A 17,118-nucleotide genomic window follows, 5' to 3' on the forward strand; every position below is an offset into this window, starting at 1 on the left:
CCTTACTAAGACACTTTATGTTGGTTTTTCCTTGAATTTTTCACCCATATATGCTGTATACGCTCGCTATGCACGCTATGCACGCTATAGGAGAGCACACCCCAAAAGCTGACTTTTTCCAAACTATTATTCGAGTCATTGCAGTTTACTAATATTATCTTGGGATGCTGTACAGTTTAATGACTCTATGGCAAGACGTGGAAGCATCAGTTACCCTAATCTGCTGGTATTATGGTGGACAGACATTCTACCCAAATACTTGCCAATCCTGCTCAGCTACAGCTAATAAAATTTTCACTGAATACATCTCCACCAATGAAGCAAGAGCTTTGCACAATATGTTCAGGCTTTTTATGGTGTCCACAAGCATCCCCTCCTCCCTCCACCAGCACACCAGTCCCTGCCTCCATCTCTATATCCATCAATCAAGCCATTCATAAGATTTGCCTTTCCCTCTCTGTCAGGAGCTGTGCGCCCTTCGGTAGAGGTCAGAAAGCCTTTCATTGTCCATCCTGAGAAAGGGATAAAATATAATGTCATATAGGGGACATGATAAAGAAAATGTATGAGAGGCCATTTCATCAGTGTTCACCCACATCATTGCCTCATCCACCTGTTTCACCATCAGCAGGGTCAAATCAGGGACCAGTCTCTGTCCATGGTGCTGAAAAGGCTTGACAGGTTTAGTGCTCTGTCCCAACAGGCCAATCACATGCTGCTTCGAAAGGACTGAAGGCCACAGCAAGATTGGTGCAATGAATGTCTGTCTCTTCACTCTGTGTACATCTTTCCTCACTGTAACATATTAATCTAAGATCAAAATAGTAAATCACTTTAAGTTTTGTTTCAGTCCTGAGTGCTGTCCTTGGTCCTAATTGCTATCAGATGTGTAGGTTTTTATCTTTTTAAGTTAAATGCTGATAGTTCCACATTATTTTGATTGCTGCTCCAATCCGGGTAATCATCCCTGCATTTCAAGTGGAAGATACAGACCTCTAGAGTCTGTGATCCATCCAGTGACCCACCCCCACCCCTGTCCCTTTCCCCCAACTGCCCACCCATTCAGCAATTTGGCTCTCCTTCATTCATTCAACCACTAATGCATTCATTAGAACCCCCACTCAGAGACCTGACACACAATTTAAAGATCCCCCCAGGCCTGTTTTAAGATGTATATAAAATACTCTACTTTGAATAATAATTTGTGTCTGATATAATTTTTCTATAAAAAAGTTCAATTATCTTGAGTTGAATATTGGACCAGGATTGGCTTTCAAACTAGTTGTGATGTCACAAATCATGTTCATAGGCCCACCCCTTAAAATTGGATTTTCAATAAGCTCAGAGAAACTTTCCACTTTCAGCAGATAAATGTGAAAACAGCCTTCTAGTGTTAAATTCTGCACATACATCATTCTGCACAGTGAAGCTCAAACATTCAAATGTAAGAGTAAGAAGAAAAACAGATTTTTGAGTGGAGGGGGACTTTAAGAATTTCCAAATTAGCCTTGAAAGTAAATGATTTGTTGAGATCATGAAGGGGAGTAAAAACCTATTCCTGCTGACTGACCCGAGGAGGACTGCCACCAATTACCTCCCTGATTGCCCTGACACTCGTGCTGAACCAGTGGGAATTGTCAGAGTGGCTGTATTTGGTAAAGTATCGGCATGGCAGCAGGGTGTTGATGAGGTCACTTGAACTGGCTTCTCATGATACACTTACTGCCCAGTCTGCTCCAATGTCGGAGCAGTGCTCTCTTCCTTGTCTCCGTGGCAAAGTGGTCCTTTTTTGTTTAAGTTACTATACAGAATGTGTCTGTTAATCTCTCCCAGATTTATTATTTTACAGTCCTATTTCCCTTATTTTACTACATCATTGGCAATACTCATGAGCAAAGTCAAATCCCATCTGTTTGTTGTACTTTATTGTTTTGCAGCCTTTGGATTGGACATTTCCTTAAAAAGCTTATTGTTTAAAGTTTACACTTAAAGCATAGGTGGCACTGTGTGCATTTTCCAGATTTGGTCTTTTGATATCAATAGTATTCTGCAGCTGTCCAATCCCATTAAGCCCTTATCCTATCCAGCATCCATCAAGTCTCCCACATCATTCCTCTTCGTGAGGTCTGCTCCGCCCCTCCGGGACCATGAATGCCACTGCTGCTAAAACCTCATAACTTCACCAGGGACATTTGTTGTACCTTTAACAGTGGGGTTCAAAAAAATCTGTCAACAGGATGATCAAGTACTAAAACGATGACAAAAATCTTAACTGACATGACGATACATAGTAGGTAATACACAATATAAACTGATATCACAGGTATTGTAAATTGTATAATTACACTACAAATACATTACAGTTTCTTTCTAAAGTTGAAATCACAATTTGCATGATTTTCTACTGCCTGTGGACATTCAATGGCCCTAACCCACAAGTCCTAAGATTAACACAGGTGTATGTGAAGTGAAACATTTTTATTGAGAAACAGTGACACAAGTAAATCCAATCACAGGGTAATGATTCATGATGCTTCACAGTGTGTCAGCCCCCTCCTTCAGCCTCCCACACAGCCATCATCTACAGTTCATTCAGAAATTTTTCTCTAACCCTGTTCTCCCTGTCTCTCTCCCTACAGAGGGACTGTCCGGGTTCGCTGTCCGTGGTGCTGAAAAACCCAAACAACTGTCCGTGGTGCTGAAAAACCCAAACAACTGTCCGTGGTGCTGAAACACCAAAACCAAATACCCTTCTGGTATGACTTTTGTTCCACTTCTGTCTGTTATTGGTTTTAGACTGTGTGCAGAAACGTGTGATTATCTATCTATCTATCTATCTATCTATCTATCTATCTATCTATCTATCTAGGTTGATTTTAGTACTGCAATGTTTTATAGGATCACATGGGTGGGGGTTAACTTCAAGTTGTTGCAACATAGGGCTATACTAAAGGCTGAAGTGAAATTTCTGTGAAACGTTGCAAAAACACTGTGAGTGTCTTGAACGCAGCCCGCTCGGAGTACTACAGTATAACCAAACTACAGTTACTTTCATTTTTTCATCCTCTTCTCCTCTCTCGTCTCGCGATAGAGCGGCGGAGTGGTTTGACGGGCAGTCGAGGTTGCAGCAGGCAGAGGGAGACGGTGGAAGGTAAAGCAGGGAGGCAGCATCATGGCGGACAGAGACAGTGGCAGTGACCACGGAGGGCCCACCGCAGGCCCCGGCTCGCTGCCCCCGGGTGCGATGGGCGCCATGTCCCGGCTGCAGCACGACACCGAGGAACTCGCCTCCAAGCGCGTCGACATCCAGAACAAGCGCTTCTACCTTGACGTGAAGCAGAATGTTAAAGGCCGCTTCCTAAAGATAGCCGAGGTCGGAGCTGGGGGAAACAAGAGCCGCCTCACTCTCTCTATGTCGGTTGCCGTGGAGTTCCGCGATTATCTCGGGGACTTTATCGAACATTACGCCCAGCTGGGCCCGAGCAACCCGGACATGGTGCAGGATGAGCCCCGGCGGGCGCTCAAGAGCGAATTCCTAGTGCGGGAGAATCGGAAATATTACATGGATCTGAAAGAGAACCAGAGGGGGCGGTTCCTGAGGATCCGACAGACCGTTAATCGGGGGCCCGGATTGGGAAGCGCGCAAGGCCAGACCATCGCTCTGCCGGCGCAGGGTCTCATCGAGTTCCGCGACGCTTTGGCCAAACTCATCGACGACTACGGCGTGGACGAGGAGCCGGCAGAGCTCCCGGAGGGCACCTCGCTCACGGTCGACAACAAGCGCTTCTTCTTCGACGTGGGCTCCAATAAGTACGGGGTCTTCATGCGGGTCAGCGAGGTGAAGCCCACTTACCGAAACTCCATTACGGTTCCGTGCAAAGTGTGGTCCAAATTCGGCAACACCTTCTGTAAATACGCGGAGGAGATGAGGAAGATCCAGGAGAGGAGTAGAGAGAAACGGGCCTCCGAACTGCTACCTGAGGGCCCGCACGGCGGAGATGACGGCGACGATGACTGACGCGGATTTTTGGAGAGCAGAAATGAAACAACCAAGACAAGACTGAACTCTGAGAGAAAACGAGACTTAACTGTAAAATAGAAAGATAATTTCCAAGGGAATCACCCCACACACACAACCTCCACAGACATGGCAGCACCTCTGCTGTCTCCTCGCTCATTTTACTGGATGTCACCCCACTTACCACCCATGTAACAGTAAGCCGCTGCTATCAAGGATTGAACTGTAAGATATGAACTGTTTCCTACTTGATTTAAATGACAATGAACAGAGTGTTTATATCTCTATCAAACGACAGATTTTGCACACATCAAAGCTATTTCGAAAAAAATGTTTAAATGTTTTCAAACTGGTAATATACTAAGATTTAATCAAAAATAAAAACCTGAGGTCTATTATATAAAATGACAGTCTTCATGTAGAACGAATATTTGACATCAGCACAAAGAGAATATATTATGGACTTTATGAAACCAAAATCTGATACCAGATGTATAGTTTATTATAAAGGTACGCAGAATAAATATGAAAGCGCTCTAAAAGTGTATGAATTGCAGAACGCAGCACTACAGGCCTGTAAACACCTGTCAGCATGCGTGTAGGCTCATGTTTCGAAAAGAAGTTTGGCAAAGTAGGCTATAGTCTTTAATTTGACCTAAAACGTAGTAGGCTAATGAAAGCATTTCTATCATGCCATTATGGAAAGGTTGAGACTCGAAAATAAATAAAAGCCTATTTTGTGCGACTCAAACAAATGGGATAAATCTATCTCAAAGCTACTATATTGAATATCAACCCTCTTGCACCATGTCCATATAAACTTAAATGAAAAAAAAGTGCTAACTTAGATGTACTAATTATGATTTTGTGAATCAGCTGTAAAAAAAAAAAATCCTTATTAAGATACCCACGTTTTCTGTGGGTTAATTTTCTTTGTTACTTTGTTGTTTTTTCCTCTGGGGGGGGGGGGGTGGGGGATGCAAAAGGATGAGGTCCACTTGTGGGAGCGCAAGGCGCAAAAAAAATAAAACAAAAAAGACGCGCCAGCGCGCGGCGAGGCAACACATCCTCTCTGACGTCATTACAACCCGTGCCTTATACACTCCACTCGTTTACGTGTTCTCACGTGGATGGTCTGTGACCTCGACCGCTGTACGTTTTCATTTACGAGTGCTGTTATGTAGGCAGAAATATATACTCATCAGGACTGCTGGATTCACACCCCTGCGGTGCATGGAGCATGGGTGGCAACACCAAAAGAAGGCTGAATGGCTACTTGGAGCTGAGGGGCCAACTGTGATAGTGGGCAGAAACTGGAGCGGGCCCTTCAGAAAGATGAGGTGCTGCCGTGCTTACGAGTTGGAAACAGGGGAGGCCTCAGTGCCTCACGGCACCGTGGAGCCCAGAGTCCATAGCAGCACCCCTGGCTGGGCGGCTTCTCACAGAGTAGAGATGTGTCTCCCTAGAACAGGGAAACGATCCAGGATGTACCGCCTGTGGCAGCACTGGGTGTCAGCATGGAGATTCATCTGGAGATGTTACGGGTGGCTTTGCACACCATATGCACCATGATGTTTAAAAAAAAAACAAAAAAACAGCAGCAACAAAAAACAAAATCAGGAGCGGCTGGATAAGGCTATTCGTCAGAGCTGAGGTGGATGGTGTTAAAGAGCCAGGCAGTCAGCCAGCCAGGCAGGCCAGCCGGCCGGTCCCATGCAGTCATTCTGAGTGCAGTCCAGTGGATGTAGAGGCCTATCAGTGCAGGGCCAAGGCAGTATCTATCTCTTTATGGTGCTACAGCCCCTTGATCGCTCCTTAGGAGCCTCGCCGCTCAGAATATGTCACTTTTGCATTATTGTTATTCTGATGCTCTTTTTTTTTCTTCAAAGTTCTTTTCTTCACATCTATGTTGTCCAAAACGTGTCAGGTTTCTCCCTCCCAGACAGAGAGGAAACCACTGACTAGTGTAGGACATTTCATATTAGTGTGCAATATTGTGTACGTGCCAATCGCGGCATTGTATCACGTGTATAGACTATAAAAAGACGAAAAAATGTATAGGCTATGTGATCAGTAGATATTTGAAAGCATGATGATGAGGTTACTGAATCTGCATTATATTTCCAAAATGTGAAGTCTTTCTTCTCAAGCACTTGCTCAAAGTGAAAAAAAAGTCAGACTCGTAGTGAGCTATTTTTTCTGTCACGTTCTGTAAACCAGTAGGCTGCCTTGTCCGTCTATCAGTGCGCGTAGACTAGTCCAGGTGTTTTACGTCCCCCCACAGAGTCACCCCAGAGAAAACCCTTTCCCTGCTTGTTCCTCTCCGCACACACAACACAGACAGTCAACAACCTCTGACTGTCTCCATGTCAGCCCCTCTGCAGTGTCCTACACTCAAGTTGAATAGTATCTTGGGGCTTTGGTCCAGGGGTGGCTAACACACTCACACACACACACACACACACACACACACACACACACACACACACACACACACACACACATACACAGTCTCCCCCTGTTGAGGCCTCTGAGTGTTGGGAGGCCTCTAAAGTATTTTGAATGGTGTCTAGAACTGCACAAGGCCTCCTGTCATTAGAAGCCAGGAAACTGTGTGTTTGGAGCCTGAGCGCGTCCCCTCTCTCACCTGGGACTGCCGTTCGCAGGACAGGTGAACCACGATTCGACGTGTCTGCGGTTTCACTTGAGCTAGGTGATAGTGATCGGCCGCAGCAGACCCAAAGGACAGAGGAGTTTGTTGTTGTTTTTACAGCGAGGATCACAATCCTCTCTGATGTGAGCAGACTGATCTCAGGTCTGCTCCTCTTTCCCTGCTCGGGATTCAAAGCATAAAAAAGGCCCCAGCTTATTGTCCATGGAGCGAAATTGTCCAAATGCCCAAACCTGCTCTTTCAGACTCACAGTCCATTCCTTCTTTTGGATCCGATCGACCTCTAGGCTTACACTGAAGTGCTAGTTAACAATCAATATGCTCCGAGTGTTCACCCATCAGCTTTATTTAAAGCAGGTCGGCCTTCAAGAGCTTACATGACTGAGCCTGGTCACAGGCCCTGTCAGTGCGGCGTGCCACCTAGCTGGCATGAAGGGGAAACACAGACTGCATGGATTGCAGCTTTACAGGCCTCAGCTGGATAAAAAGCTGCTAATGTAGTTACAGCCCGGGCCTGTCAGACATGTGGGATAGCTGCGGCTAGACTGAAGCAGAATTCCCCACAGCACACCTGGGCTGAAAAGGTATCAGAAGTCCTGTTGAATCCTCGCTTTAAAATGTTGATCTGTGTTTGATTGGTCATGCCTGTTGCAATAGAGCCAAGAAAAAGTTTTTCCAAAAAATCCCATCTGTTCCACGCAGGACGTTTTGGCCCAAGTTTGTCTCCGAGTGTTGGTGAAAGGCCCGATGAAGCCTGGCACTGCACTGTAGGAGCTTACCAGCAGCAGCCTACCATGACCTACTGACCCGGCTGTCAGACAGATCCAGTTAGGACTTTTCTCTCTCTTTTGGAAAAAGAACAGGAAATCTCTTTCCCCTCTTGAAGAGATGACCATATTTCCTCAAGCCACATATTTAAAAGCCACCTATGACTATGTGCCTAACAAAGCACATGTGAGGTCAACGTGAGTTCAACATGAGTACGGACTCTGTTGTGATACAGCACTTATTCCCCAAAGTGTTCTAGCTTTAGTTTGATTGAATTTAGGCCTCCAGGAGGCTCATGCTACATGAAGACTGGAAATATAACACTTCCTTTCTCTCTTTCTCTTTCTCTAATGGCCAAATATAAGGAGAGCTCGAACCTGCTCATAGAGTTCACTTCTTTGTGAACACCTCTCACTCTTTGAAACGCACACATTATTTTAAAAAGACGCGTTGTCTTGTTTTGTTACAGACTGTAATCTCCAAATGCTACTGGGTCAGTTGTGTCTTTAGTGCAAGCTCAATGGCAGTTAGAGAGAAAGGAGGCACTGGTGATTTTACTGAAAACAGTGTGATCAAATCTGAGAGCTCACCCAGTGTCACAGCAAAACCTGGAGTGACCTTGCAGCCATGTTGTGCCCACATTACACGGTCATCCATTTCTGGGACTCAATTGCAAAACGGTATAAAGATGTTTTTTGTCTTGTTTTCTGTAAAGTGTCGGTGGTCAAGCTGTGTGCTGTCCTCAGTGGCTCTGGCTACATTCAGTGTGCAGAGGCGAGGGTGCACTGAAGCTGACGAGACGATATTTTGGCTTATTATACAGCGGTAGCCATTGTAGCAATCCCTGATCATATTATTATCCTGCCTTTTGTCTGTTATTACCGCAGTGTTCATTTTGTCACATTTTGTTTCAAAGAGCTCTATTTTAATTATATTTGTTGCTCTAACAGGTGACCGGATCATTCCTTACACATTTTAACTGATGGAAATAGAAAAAAAATATTTGTATATGTAATATAAAAGTGCAGCAGTAGCTACTTGCATGTAACTCAGAGTGGGATTGCTATGATGGCTACAGCTGTAGGTGGCTCCGTCTGCTTATTCCTCCCGTTTTGAACAGGGAGACTGTTCATGTTTCTGACTGCATACAAACAGCCACATGTACATGACTTAAAACAGCAAACTTCCACAGATGAAATGTGGGTGGAGGCTACACATCTCTACCAACCTGTACAAATACTGACATAAAAACAGACTGAACTTCCACAAGGTGTTCCAGACAACCAAATCTGCTCCGCATCTGGTTTCAGTGTTGTAGTCTTTCATTGGCCATTCAGAGTTCCTGGTTAATCACACAGCCAATCGCAGCCTCTGGTCAAAGCCAAGCACTAAATGACTCACCACAAACCACTGACAGAGGAGCTCATTCAGCACGTCTTCTGTTTGCACACGCACCAAGTAGTAGGGTCCATCATGTTTGCAGACTGTATAGGCTACTGTTGTGTATAGTTATAAAGACATTCTTTCAAATGTTTTGAAGATGTTGGGAAATGGATCCTGGATTTTAAGGGGTGGGGTCAATGCACAATGAACATATCCCATGTCACCGTTTGGTCTAAATCCCTTTACCATCCCCATATGAGATAATATGTTGTATCTTTCAAAAATATTTTATCTGTGGCGTGTGTGTGTATATATATATAAATATATAAATATATATATATATATATATATATATATATATATATATATATATATATATATGGTTTGTTATATATGATGCTCCTCCTTTCAGAAAAATATAACATGTAAACAGGAAAAACACATTGCTGTTTTTTTTTCCTTTGTATTTTATACTTACAGAAAGCATTGAATAAAAATGGATAAATACTTGCACTTTAGATATATTAAGAAAGATAAAAATCTGCATATTATTTTTGATAGGGATCTCACATTCAAAGAGTATAAATTACAGGCTTTGTGACTATTGCTGGACAGAGATGTACTGAGTTCTACTTATTGAAGTATATTTTGTCTGTGTGTCAGAAGGTTTACTAAAGTAAATTGCATGATAAAGTAGTGCTACACCGATATTGTTCTTCTTTTTTTTTAGTTGGTAAAAATGTCTGAAAACTGTGATAACAACCCTCTTGTATCATGTTTAACCTCTCCTCACCCCTTCTAGACTATTTCTTACTGAAATATGGCCTTTCCTGACCACATGACGATGGTGCTTACTTTGGCTTTGACATCAAGCTCATCCTATACATCTCAACATCATCATAACTCGCGTCCTTACACTTCATTACTTTCTGTTATGTACTCTCACTACCTTATTAAATTTCCGTTGATGGCAAAAAAAAAGGTGTGCTGTTTTGTACATTGCTGTTGGTTTTAATGTTGAGGGGGGGGGGAGCCTTGTTGTCTGAAAAATGACTAATCGCGCAATAAAAAATCATTCCACATGTCCCTGTCTCTGGCTCCGTAGGTAAAAATTTAAAAAAGACGAAAGGAAAACATTAAAATTTTCATTATATGGAGACTCTGTGACATACTGTTGCAACTGCTATTCCTGTTTTAGTGCATATTGACCATATTCTGATACACATAAACACAATACATATATATAAATGAAAGACAATATGTATAAATGGGATGTTAACATAAAGGTTCATTTATGAGCACTGCTAACTCTGTGGATTCATATAAAGCTGTAGAGGAGGTACCTCTGTTGGCTGTCCTTGGAAGGTTTTTTTATGCATTAATAAATAAATAATGCACAAACATAAGAGGAGGAAACTACAATGGAGTCATAAAAAGATTTTATACAGTGCTCCAGACATCTGCTTTTGACTTCCACATGGAAATGAAAGGTTGAGAGCCAGACTGCTGCCACGGTATGAAAGATGACGCGCTGTTGACAGAACAGTATTAACTACCATCAGCCAGGTGAGGATTTTTCAGACTGCTATAGGCAACAAGTCAGTGAACAGAAAAGCAATAACACTGAAACTGAAGGCACCTCACATTATATCCTCAGCTAATACGAACCAAACCTTGTAACCAGAAAATTTTGTGGCAGTGATGTAAGGAACAAATTTGGTTTTTAGGAAGATACAGTGAAATTTTAATTTTATTTTTTATTCCTTTTATTAACGATACCTCCCTGCTCAATAATGAACAGAGGTGTCTTGTAGGAATCTATTTCTGAATCATTTTAAACATGGAGGCATTAACCCTGACCAACTGATTTGAATTGGACCCTTACGTTAATATGGCAATAGCTTAGTAGTAATATACAGCAGCTTTAATGCTCAATCTTTCTCAGATGATATTTATTTAATTTGATACACATGGTCCGTCCTTTTTGAAATGTGCGGCCATGCCATGTCAACTCAGTGCAGTTCTTGTGCAGTCTAAGACGTGTTGGTTTTAGTGTTTGGCTTTTAAGTTATAAACCAGCAGAAGACATTTTGAAGGAGCAGATTCATACAATACTCACCTTTGCTTTTCAACTACAAACTTTTAAGAACACATTTTTGTGTCGTTACTGTGGCTGAATACACAATCTGTAGGCCTCCTTTCAGCTATTTGTTCAGAGTAACTCCATAACTTTACTGATAATCCTGTAAAACTAGCAAGCTAGCAAACTAGTTTACAGTGAATTAAGGGGTTGTCATATATTCGAAAAGAATATATGACAACCCCAATTATAACACAAAACCACTTTTGCAATGCCTGTTGTTGGATAAAGAGTTTTTGAGGATAGACTTTACGTAAAACAAGCTAGGCTGTTTAAACATATTGTGTATCACATTTAAATCAAAATACGTTAGCTAAAAATACCTGAATAGCTCAAATAAAAACAAAACACTCAACAAAAACAATTGTGTTTTAAAAATTATTTCACTTTTTGCCATGTGAAAGGACCGGCGGGAACCATGTGATGCATCTGTTAAAGTTGAATAACAGCTCTCCTAAGGCCTTTTTCATGGCGGACATTTTGACATGTCACAGGGCTTACTGGGACACTTAAATATAACCGCACCGTTGTTAGTGTTATTAGTCAAACCTGTGCTTTTCCTGCCATGAAAAATGTAAATGTTTGCTGTGGAAAAGGCCTTCCGTTACCTTCCTCACAACTTGCTACTTTGTCCTGCTCTTTTCCAGAGTTTAGGGAAGTTTACCCCAAGATACACTTGTCAAACTCTTCAGTTTTTTTTGTCAAAGTTAAGCATAGAATAAAACATAAACCTTACCTTCGAGTGGCATCCCTGTGGTTCAGTCACATACTCACAGCTCTGCCAGCAGTTTCAGGAGCACAGACTGTTAGCATCTTTCAGGCCTTCTTTTTGAGCTCGCCATCTTCTACCATAACATTCAGTGACACCATATTTTGTTGCTGTTTGACGACGCAACTGCTTGTTTCGGTAAGGACTTTAGAAGAGTCATTATAAATGTCTCCATAAGAGCAAAACTCATAACAAAAGCGAGCTAAACACTTTTGTGGGTTAAAGTGAGCGTCATTTTTGAGGCTAAAATACTTTAGCATTCACACAAGTAGAAGCTCACTAGCCAAACAACATTACAGCTATATTCTGGCCAGTGTGATAGAATGCTACTCTTGGTTTTTTTTTTTTTGTTTTTTTTTTTTTTTTAAATATTTTCTTTACACACACACACACACACACGAGTAGCTACATTATTGTCATCTCATTATAGTGATGATTATAGTGACCAATGCTAATTCAAAGAATGCTCATTATTAAACCCACTCTATCTGAAAGTCACATTAAAGTAGAAGTCCAGGGTGAATAATGTCAGGCTGAACAGTATTTAATAGTACACTAATAGTGCTTTTAACAAAGGGAAAGGATTGAAAAAGAAAAATATATTTTTTTAATGTGCACAAATTCTATTGATTTTCTTTTTTCCTCAGAACAGAAGATGTAAAAGGGTATTGAGTTATTATGTTTTGGGATATACCGATATTTTTTTTCTAACAGTTGAACATGCTAGTCATTTGATAAAATGTTAAAAGACTGTATATTCTAACATTATATCTTATTAACATGCTACAGTGTTATTTTCTGAATGGAGGATTTGCAGGTCTGTCAGAAAGCTCTAACCACAGCAGATATACACAAACGTTGCTAAAAATACAACTGAGCCACAAGGAGAGAGGGGAGACATGAGTGTGGATCCACAGTGGCATCATGCTAAAAATGAAATGGAATTTGTTTATCTTGTGCACCAACTCAAAAAACTATAAGCTGAGAAGTCATTTAGCTCAGTTTTTTTGTAACCAAAGGTGTTTCAGGTTTTGGTTTTGTTGCTAACGTAATTGTAGGTCACTACTTGAACGGATACATAAATGATCCATCATTTTACAGTCAAAACAGGCTCACAATCTGTCTGACAATTTTCACTAGTCAGTCTACCCATCATGACAGAAGTTTACAAATGTAGTCATAATTTCTCAGATTCTGCAGCTCCTCCAAAATATTTGCTGATGCAGGAGAAATACTGCAAGACACCTGAGGGAAGGATTTAAGTGGCTGACATAGTGGTGCTGTTAAAAGTTTAGATTTGATGCCTTAGCTGTAGTTAAAAAGTGAATGGATGCTGCTTGATGCTCATGCACCAGGTGTGTTTGGTGGTATGATGTCACTGCAGAGCTTCCAGAGGCTACTATAGTGCAAACTAGCATTGTAAACATTATATGCCATAACATGTCAACTATCATGCCAGGCCTGTTTGAGGCCTCTTGCGATCCCCTTGTGAAATATATTTACTGTATAATAATTATATTTCCATTTTGCTTCCTTACTCAGACTGCCTACAGATTTAAGATATTTGATACAGCGCGTCTTTACTAGTTTTATGGCTCTAAACAAAACATGTTCAAAATATTATACAGTGATATCTACATGATATCAGTGATGTCAATGGCACCCAAATTAGCAAACTACTGCACATCTGTTTGGTGCATAATTAAAAATATTAATAAATCACAACTACAAGCATCTGTATAAAAGCTTACTTTATGAAGCACAGACTAAATATTCAGTAAATATGTCCTTTACATAGTATGAGCATCCTGTCAAAAACAGTTCAGATATACAAACAAAACAAACAAAAAGACAGATCCAATGCTGACATCAAAGTGCCGAAGTTGTCATTTTTTTTTAAATAAAACATAACAATCAACAAATATGTTTTGTCACAATCCTATATTACAGCACAGGCCTACCCTAGCACATTGGGAAACAATGGTTAGCACAACAGCCAAAGTGACTATAAGGGGAAGTCTCCCTGTAAGAAAGCAGTTATTTATCCTAACAATACAGCTTTATAAAATGGTACTTCCTCTCTGAAAACTCAGCTCCATTTCATTTCATTTTGGTCTGTACAAGGATCCGGGTCCAGGATTCCAGCTGTAATTCCAGGTTTCCAGCCAAGTCCCGAAAGGATCTCAGATCCCATCAGTCACAATTCATATGATATATGAAGCAGCAGAAGCGCTGTGTCCAGAGCCACAGATATGATTGTTCATACTGTAGATATCCACAGCTCTGGTGATGTCAACATGCTTCTGTGCCACGCTGAGGCTAAGTGAGGGGGCACTACGCTCACTGATCTACAGTTGTGTCATAAGCGAATTACATAGAAAGAGGAAAGGTGTGTGTGTGTTTGGGTGGGTTGGGATCAATTAAGGTGCTCACAAACAGCAGTACCGCTACCCCTCGCACTACATCCCCATTACACAAGTCATCCTTCCAAGAGAAACAGGCTAATGTGTTGTTTTTGAAAAATGTGTGCTGGGTGTCCGTTTTGCCTTGTTCTTGGCGGGCAGAGACGGTCTTACTTAGAAGACCAAACCAGCCTCTTCTTAGAAAACAAGTCTTTCCTCCTGCTCGTCCTCACCCACATGGAGGATGTTTTGATGGCTACTCTGCTGGTGGAGTTGTTTTGCTGCTGTTCCCCTCTCTGTTTCCAGTATGCTGCTGACAGTTTTCTTGACTTTAGCACGCTAAGCTGGAGCAGTCCTGCTGCTACACTCTCCAATCAGCCAGTCTCTGTCTAAAATAAGCCAGGGACCTGCTTTCCCAAAAACATCTTCATCTGTTGGGAATGATGGCAGTGGTAGGAATACACCAATACAACAAACAAGCTATGATAGGTCCATGTAACATGTTAAAAAGAGTAAAGATTGGTTACATTTTCTGTTTTCAAGAGGTAAACGTACATCTTTTGTCACAAGGATGGTGGCTGCCTTTGTGCAGAAGATGCTTTTGACAGATCCAGGCCTGATTGCGATGGCAGTCTCATTCAGCAGAAGGCCATTGGATTGTCTCTCAGCATCAAACATGCCCAATAGCACTTTGAAAATCTTCATACAAAACATGACCCTGCTATATTCTTCCTGTTGCGTACAGCTTCCAACATCTCAACTGGAACTGCTTAAAAAAGCATGCCAATGCACATACACGCACGCACACACACACACAGACACACACACACACACACTATCTGACCCATTCTTATGCCACCCACCTACACTTTCCTGTTCTTCCCTTCATTTCAGTTTTCAGAAACTTCACACCAAACCATACAGTATATTGTTATATATCAGCTCAGTGCACTCTGTCATGACATAAGAGGAGCAGTAAGGAGGATAAAACAGAACATGGCACAGTGCTTTCATTCAGTCACATACTGTTATCTTCTTTGAAATGTTAAAAACAAACAGAATTATTAAATACATGTCAGTATTTAGGGTAGCGGCATCTTAAAAAAATCACAGAAAGAGACTTGTGATCTTTCTGATCCAAGTCCTTCTTTCACCTGTTGGGGGAAAATCTGACAAGTGACAACTAACACTCGCTCGTGTTGAGGTGCCCTTGAGTAAGGCACTCAACCTGCAGTTCCTCTGGTGAACAATTAAAACCATGTTTCCTCCGGGCGGATCCACGTTTGAATGTAACTGTATGAACGTCAAGAAGGTAATTACTGAAAACGAGCAAGCTCACTTTGTGTAAACCCTTCCTGCTGTGAATAAAGGTTGGAGAGTCAAATAAATAAATAAATATGCTATACATGGGAAGGACTTGATCCTTCTGAGAAGTTCTTTTGAGTTTGTAGTTGTGAGAGTTTTTTGTAACCCTGGGACAGATATGTTGATATCTCCCCACTCCACTCACACTGTAGGTCCATACACACACCTGTGAGTGGCTGGGTGTGTAAAAGTGAGCGGTAAAAACAGGCCAAAATGCTACAGTAGTACCATGTCCACCATCTCCATCTCCATCCCTGCCTGATGAGGACAGGACAGAGAGGAAACCAGACCTGTTGAATGTGAGCGGTGACGGCTGTTGAACGCTCACTCATGTCAGGTCTCTTTGTCTCTCTTTCTTTGTTCTCTGTCCGGCCTTAAACGAACACATTATAAATTATTCTTCTCGAAACTAAAAACACAATTCAACTAAAGACATCTGCAAAATAATACTGATGATGTTGTTATAAATAGTGATCACAGTTATGATCATTTTTAATGTGCAATAATAAAAGTTCAAAGAACTGAGGTTTGGCAGGGTCAGTCAGTTGCTAGGTATCAAAGGCGGGCTCTTCATCTTCGTCATCTATTGCTCAAGGACAGAAACTTATCACCAGGGCTGATAAATTCTAGGAAGGATATAGAGATGCACATTTCTTCTGTTGCTGCACACTCTCTTATTGTGAGTACAACGGGAGGAACGGAGGAGCCCAAAACACAAAAACAAACTAAAAACTTGGAAACACGTTGAAGGGTTACGCTAGTTTGGCTTGGAGGGATGTTGTTCTGTGGGCTGTGGTCTCTGGTCCTCCTTCCCCCACTCAGCTCCTCTGTCCCGGGGCAGTGCTTCCAGCGGCCCTCCCGTTTAACCCACTTTGAGCCTGACTGATGGACGGGGAGGACTGCGTCTTGCGGAGGAGGCACTCACGGCCGGCCAGGCCTCCCTCCATGATCAGGCCACCCATCACGCTGGCCTCAATCTTCTCGAGATCGTCCGTCTCTGCACGGATTTTGGCCTGCAGGAGGCTGATATACGTCTCATAACGAGTCTTCTGCTCACAGAGAAGGGAGGAGGAGGAGGAGGAGGAGGAAGAGGGAGAGATGGGTGTGTTAAGGCAAGGAGACCAAAAGGAGAGGAATCAAGAGTAATGGCCCGATATGTTAGATACAGTGTCACCACACAGCAGGTTTTACTTACTTTACTGACACATTAATGTAAAGATTGACAGTTTAAGACCCTTAAAAAACATTAAAAATATGTATTTTGAGGCTGCAAATTATTATCATTTTCAGTATTTCAATTTTAGAGAACAAACTGATCACCTCTGAGTTTTATATGCTTCTAATAAAAAATCTTATAATTACAAACTGGCCATTCGTCATATTCTTGATCACAAAGACTGTACCTCATACGTGAGGTAGTGCTCTTTGAGGCGGTACTCCTCCCAGTCGCGGCTTTTGGGGTCGGATGAAGGCAGGTTTTTCCGGTGCTCCTCCAGCTCCAGGCTCATCTGCTTCAGCTTGCTCTCATGACTCAGCAGCTGCTCCTCCTGCACCAATCACAGCCCAGACAGACACCGGAAGACCCCCAAGACAACCAATCAG

At 42.1% G+C, this 17,118-nt stretch overlaps 3 protein-coding genes across 4 annotated transcripts in view; 1 reads left to right on the forward strand and 2 right to left on the reverse strand.

Annotated features, from left to right (window-relative positions):
• Positions 1–11,858, reverse strand: part of nrg2b (neuregulin 2b) — a 70,068-nt gene extending 58,210 nt beyond the window's left edge. Inside the window, exon 1 of the mRNA XM_042419342.1 lies at positions 11,717–11,858. Coding sequence (XP_042275276.1) covers positions 11,717–11,729 — 13 coding nt within the window. The 5' untranslated portion in view covers positions 11,730–11,858. The remainder of the gene's footprint in view (positions 1–11,716) is intronic.
• Positions 2,356–5,591, forward strand: purab (purine-rich element binding protein Ab). The gene has a single exon (XM_042419343.1). It carries the CDS (start codon positions 3,173–3,175, stop codon positions 4,016–4,018), a length of 846 nt encoding a protein of 281 aa, XP_042275277.1. The 5' UTR covers positions 2,356–3,172; the 3' UTR covers positions 4,019–5,591.
• A 1,627-nt stretch (positions 11,859–13,485) lies between the features above and the next one.
• The window catches only part of psd2 (pleckstrin and Sec7 domain containing 2), a 33,892-nt gene continuing 30,259 nt past the window's right edge, over positions 13,486–17,118 (reverse strand). For both annotated transcript variants that reach the window (XM_042419340.1, XM_042419339.1), the window contains exons 14-15: positions 16,920–17,063; positions 13,486–16,565 (exon numbers count right to left, since the gene is read on the reverse strand). In XM_042419340.1, coding sequence (XP_042275274.1) covers positions 16,335–16,565; positions 16,920–17,063 — 375 coding nt within the window. In that variant the 3' untranslated portion in view covers positions 13,486–16,334. The remainder of the gene's footprint in view (positions 16,566–16,919; positions 17,064–17,118) is intronic.

Source organism: Thunnus maccoyii, chromosome 8 (assembly GCF_910596095.1).
Source record: "Thunnus maccoyii chromosome 8, fThuMac1.1, whole genome shotgun sequence".
Lineage (NCBI taxonomy): Eukaryota > Metazoa > Chordata > Actinopteri > Scombriformes > Scombridae > Thunnus > Thunnus maccoyii.

Excerpts from the sequence above, each read along its gene's own strand:
- purab (XM_042419343.1), top strand. The coding sequence starts at position 3,173 with ATGGCGGACAGAGACAGTGGCAGTGACCACGGAGGGCCCACCGCAGGC.